General features: G+C 38.4%; 1 protein-coding gene across 1 annotated transcript; it reads right to left on the bottom strand.

The window, feature by feature from the left end:
• Window positions 1-1039: 1039 nt before the first annotated feature.
• On the bottom strand, window positions 1040-4737 carry LOC141248713 (uncharacterized). The gene is made up of 2 exons (XM_073669407.1): window positions 3994-4737; window positions 1040-1688 (listed from the first exon to the last, which is right to left on the bottom strand). Exons 1-2 carry the CDS (start codon window positions 4723-4725, stop codon window positions 1686-1688), a joined length of 735 nt encoding a protein of 244 aa, XP_073525508.1. The 5' UTR covers window positions 4726-4737; the 3' UTR covers window positions 1040-1685.
• Window positions 4738-5946: the final 1209 nt, after the last annotated feature.

The following is a 5946-nucleotide window of genomic DNA, read 5'->3' as shown; positions in this document are numbered from 1 at the left end:
CCCCCACTATAGGCTATTAATCAGTTTTTCTAGTTTTCTAGGGATTATTGACCATATATTACATGGTTAATTTGTAGGTCTTTTTTTTTTTTCCATCCGTTCACCTTTTCTGCGTTGCACAAAGACACGGTGGTTGGAACCAAAGATCTCAAATTTGGACTCATCAGACCAAAGCACAGATTTCCACTGGTCTAATGTCCATTTCTTGTGTTCTTTAGCCCAAACAAGTCTCTTCTGCGTGTTGCCTGTCCTTAGCAGTGGTTTCCTAGCAGCTATTTTACCATGAAGGCCTGCTGCACAAAGTCTCCTCTTAACAGTTGTTGAAGAGATGTGTCTGCTGCTAGAACTCTGTGTGGCATTGACCTGGTCTCTAATCTGAGCTGCTGTTAACCTGCGATTTCTGAGGCTGGTGACTCGGATAATCTTATCCTCAGAAGCCAAGGTGACTCTTGGTCTTCCTTTCCTGGGGCGGTCCTCATGTGAGCCAGTTTCTTTGTAGCGATTGATGGTTTTTGCAACTGCACTTGGGGACACTTTCAAAGTTTTCCCAATTTTTCGGACTGACTGACCTTAATTTTTTAAAGTAATGATGTCCACTCGTTTTTCTTTACTTAACTGCTTTTTTCTTGTCATAATACAAATTTTAACAGCCTATTCAGTAGGACTATCAGCTGTGTATCCACCAGAGTTCTGCACAACACAACTGATGGTCCCAACCACATTTATAAGGCAAGAGATCTCACTTATTAAACCTGACAGGGCACACCTGTGAAGTGAAAAACATTTCCGGTGACTACGTCTTGAAGCTCATCAAGAGAATGCCAAGAGTGTGCAAAGCAGTCATCAAAGCAAAAGGTGGCCACTTTGAAGAACCTAGAATATAAGACTTATTTTCCGTTATTTCACACTTTTTTGTTAAGTATATAATTCCACATGTGTTAATTCATAGTTTTGATGCCTTCAATGTGAATGTACAATTTTCATAGTCATGAAAATACAGAAAAATCTTTAAATGAGAAGGTGTGTCCAAACTTTTGGTCTGTACTGTATAAAAAAAAAATTAAAATTATCCATTGAATGTGCCAAAACCTATTAGACCCATTATGTGAATATGGATTAACAATAAAAATTGTGTGTGTTGGGAGTGCGAAGTGTAAAACAGTTACAAAAGGAAAGTGCATAGAACAAATACAAGAATGTAAATGAAATTAGTGTGTGTGAATAACATTAATAAGCATACACTACTGCTAAGTCAAAAAATTGTGCAGTTATGCATATAAGCTTGTTAAGTTACTTGTGTAAGTGAATAGTGTATGTGAAAATCATAAATAATGATGCGTTATGCATTGTAAATATATTATAAGTTAATTAAGTGAACAATTAGCAATATAAAAACCCTGATGATAATGACATGGAAAGAAAAAAAACAAAAAACAAAAAAACCCTAATAAATATTGACATATGGGAAATTGGATATTGCAGAAAATAACAAACATACAATTGTATATGATAAATAATAATCCACAAAAAATAGTATCATGATTCTCTCCGTTTCTCTTTTCCTCTCTTTTATTCTTCATTCCATTCATCTCAGGTGCGGGCTCTTGCAGCAAATATTTCAGACAACTATACCGATGGAGACCATGTCATCACAGCAGAAACAGCACAGGGTGAGTATAACAACGTCACTGGATAGAAGAATAAATAATTAAAACCAATTAAAATCAAAGAAAGTAAAAAGTACACTGTGAATCTATAAGAAAGAGGCAAACCCAGAACTCCTCTAGCCCCCAAAGATACCTTGTCAATGGCTTTCACCCGCAAGAATGATGGATCAGAATTATGGAAGCATTTAAAATGTCTAGGGAGGGTCTTCAAATAATCATTGCTCTCAGCGTCCTTTGCTTTTTCAATGTCACGTATGTGTTCCCTTACCCGGATTCTAAATTCGCGAGTAGTCATACCCACATAAATCTTGTGGCATGGATATTCAGCCACATAGATTACTCCTTTTGTCGAGCACGTTAAAAACTGTCTGATGGTGAATTTTCGAGTCTTAGAGGAATTAAAAAATTCCTTGGACCTTTCAGTATTGAGACAGGCTTTACATTGCCCACAAGGACAGAATCCTTGGATTTGTTCACTAAAGAGTGATACATTTTTTCTTGCTGGCTTGTACTCACTACGTACCAACAAATCCCTCAAGTTTCTTGACCTTTTGGCAATGATACATGGCCTGTCAGATATAATTTTGTTCAATACTGGGTCCGTTTGCAGAACGTGCCAATGTTTCTGGATAATGTTGGAAAAGTTTTTCCATTGATCATTATAAGGAGTAATCAATCTGACTTGGTCCGAGCGAATTTTCAAAGGTTTGGTAGAATAAAGAAGCTGGTTACGGTTGCTGTCTTTCGCCCGTCGATATCCCCGACGGATTTGCCTATGGCCGTACCCACGTTCTCTGAATCTTGTGTAGAGATCAGAGGCTTGTTGCTCAAAAGTCTCGTCTGATGAGCAGATTCTTCTTGCCCTCAAAAATTGTCCCACAGGGATACCACGAATGGTGGAGGGCAAATGTGAAGAATCCGCCCTAAGAATTGAGTTGGTGGCAGTAGGTTTGCAAAATATGTTTGTTTGTACCACGCCTTCAGGGGACACTGTGATGTCAATATCCAAAAAACTGACCCTATGCCTGTAGGCATATGTCAATTTAATATTAAGATCATTATTGTTAAGTTGACACATCAATTTTTGTAGGTCATCAGAGCTGCCATCCCATACGAACAGTACATCATCGATATACCTAATCCAGCTGAGGATGTTTTCACAGCCAGGTATGGGAGAGCTCTGAAAAATCTCACGCTCCCAGGCTCTAAGGAACAAATTAGCATATGAGGGGGCACAAGCCGCCCCCATTTCTGTCCCTTGTGCCTGTAGGAAGATTTCATCCCTAAACATAAAGATGTTATGTGTAAGGATGAACTCAAGTAGTACCATGATCAGGTCACTTAATTCAGTGTCCAGATTGCTATTATACAGGAACCAAGATGCAGTCTTGAGACCGTGTGTATGCATGATGGAGGTATATAGTGCCTCTACATCAGCTGTTACAAGTAACATTTGATCTTCTAAATGAAGTTGGTCTAATCGTCTCAAAGCTGCAGTTGTGTCCTGTATATACGAAGGAAGCGTGGCTACAATAGGTTTAAGATAAAAATCAATTACCCGACAAACCATTTCGCAAAGACTCCCATTGCCCGAGACAATTGGTCTGCCAGGCGGGTCATGAATGTCCTTATGTATCTTAGGGATGAGATATAAAGTAGGCATCCGAGGTTTTAATTTTTGTATATAATCAAAGAATTTTTTTGTAACAATGCCATTTTCATATGCTTGCTCCAAAATTTTAATCAATTCTAATTGAAACCTGTCAGATGGGTTATGGGAGAGTTTCTTGTAGCAATGGTGATCAGATAGCAATTTGTAGGCCTGTTTCTCATAAAGAAGGTTGGGCCAAATGACCAGATTTCCACTTTTGTCCGCGGCTTTCAACACACAATCATCCCATTTTCCAATTTCTTGGATAACCTCCCTCAATTGCCTGCTGTCATGATATCGAGGACCCCCAAATTTCAATTTTTCGATATCATGGGTTACCAATTTGACAAAAGTGTCCACCGCTGAACATGTATTGAGGTTGGGAAATTTACTGGACTTGTTCATGAGAGAAACAGGGAAATTGTTCGTTGGTTCAGCTTCCTGATCAGCCAGTGACTCAAGAATTGCCACAGCCGCTCTCTCCTCTTCAGTATCAAATATAAATCCCAGATTAGATTTTTCATAAAATCTTTTTAAAATGAGTTTTCGTGCAAACAAATGCACATCTTTTACCGCAGTGAAAATATCAAGAGACTGAGGAGGAGAGAACGTAAGACCCATTTCTAACACGTGTTCCTGCTGAGGTGTGAGTATATGAGTGGATAAATTGATTACCTTTGGTTGATTGCAACGCTTTTGATTGTGGTTTGGTCCATCATAATCTCGAAACGTATTTTTACCACCAAATCTTGTACGAGAGGGTCGGCCATTCTGTGTTTCATGCTCAAGCCCTGAGACGGTGCTACTGGCTACGGATGAGATGGATGACGTGGAGGAATTTCTCAGCAAAATATTCTTATCATCAGCTTTCCTATATTGCCAGCGAAAAACTCTTTTATTTTCGTAATCACTAATATCCCGCTGGTATTTTTTAGATTTAGATTTGCTGATATTTTCCTCCCATTTTTCCATCTTCTTGTCCATATCAGCAAGGAATTCTTCCAGCATTTCAGCTGGAATATCTTTCAGCATTTGTTTATGTACTTGGTCCAGCTCATGATCAATCTCTCCCAGGACATTAAGATTTCTCTCATTAATAATTTCAATGAAAGTCAGTGAACAGGACGAAGCGGCTGCCTCCCATTTTTTGTTTAGCTCTGCATCCTCCAAACCAAATGTGGGAAACAGTTGAATGCGTAGCCCCCTTGGAACAATTTTTTGTTTATGATAATTGTCCAAGGAGGCTTTGGTCCACCAAATTCTTGTTTTTTTCTGGAGCAGATTTTTATATTTTTTAAAAAGTTCTTTGTGATCAACATGTGTACTATTAAAAATACCTGCGGTACCGGGTTTAAACAATTCAGATGCTTTATCTTGCCAGGACAACATCCTGGCTTTTAGGTACATGTTCCGGAACTATATCTGTTGCAAAACAGAACATCAATATTAACAATCTAAACAGGTACCGGATAGTATCCGAACGGAGGAAATTAACCTCCACCACCAAACTCAATCAATATAGTAACAACTAGTGTGGGATATATAAATCCAAACCACCACAAAGAGTAACTAAGGTTTAAAATATATTATATTTATTGGTATTCTTTAAAATTAAAGATATAAAAAAACAGTGGATAACCCATACCACAGATGTAGGGTGTTAAACCATGAATCATTACAAGAGATGTATATACATGCTACTACTTGGCAATATATTTGGGAGGTAAATGATACTGAATTGGGCCCTAATATGCATAGAGAGATATATATTTAACAGGTGAACAGATCAATCCACATCAAAAGATATACACATGCATAATAAATAAGAGCCCAGATTACCTTAAGCCAATGTTTGTATGAATGAAAGCATGGTAAACACCCACCGCTCCGACGATCGTTTCAACACCTTTTTCAAGGAGCGCTGCATATGGGGTGTGCATGTGTTCATTTATATAGGAGCGATGAGAATGAGTTAATCCCCCACAGCTGTGTGAAAGGAACTGCAGAGCCATGTGGCGCGCATGCCTGATGACTGCTTCCTATCAGGCAACTTCCTTCCACGGACGGTGACCAGCAAGCACTCGGTTGCTATGCAACGTGCGTGCCAGTGGTCACATGATCCGTGTGGGGAAGTGCCGGAAGTCAAAGACTTCCTGCATGCGCGACCTGTCTGCTAAAGCATCGGTAAGTATTATAACAACATTGGGGTGAATGAGTGAAGAGACTGAATGAATATTATCGCTGGAGAGTAAGATAAATATGTATATGAGAAAATGAGAGTATTTTATATATAACAGTACCAATGCGTGATATATATATAAGTGTACGGGTGCACATGTATATTATACCACTAGGGACTGAGATGTATATGAGAAGGAAAAATTTATATATAACAATGACTGCTGCATACAATATGTATGAGTGTACAAATGCATGTATATACTATATGTGCGTATATATAAATCCAAGATTGTTATATCACACAGGCCATCAAGACCCAAAACAAATACCATATATAATTATCCTATGCGCCAAGCATAGCCTAAATAAACGGGTTAATTTACAAATATTAATAAACATTCTTAAAGATATATTCTTTGGACACACATAGAGTACATACCTCAACCT

The sequence above is a fragment of the Phyllobates terribilis genome, unplaced genomic scaffold (genome assembly GCF_046119375.1).
Source record: "Phyllobates terribilis strain yellow unplaced genomic scaffold, ASM4611937v1 Scaffold_3894__1_contigs__length_68471, whole genome shotgun sequence".
In the NCBI taxonomy this organism is placed as follows: domain Eukaryota; kingdom Metazoa; phylum Chordata; class Amphibia; order Anura; family Dendrobatidae; genus Phyllobates; species Phyllobates terribilis.
The sequence above is the reverse complement of the archived record's forward strand: the minus strand, read 5'-3'. Positions and strand labels throughout refer to the sequence as shown.

What these genes read in the sequence shown, in the direction of transcription:
- LOC141248713 (XM_073669407.1), bottom strand. Translation starts at nt 4,725, where the DNA reads ATGTACCTAAAAGCCAGGATGTTGTCCTGGCAAGATAAAGCATCTGAA.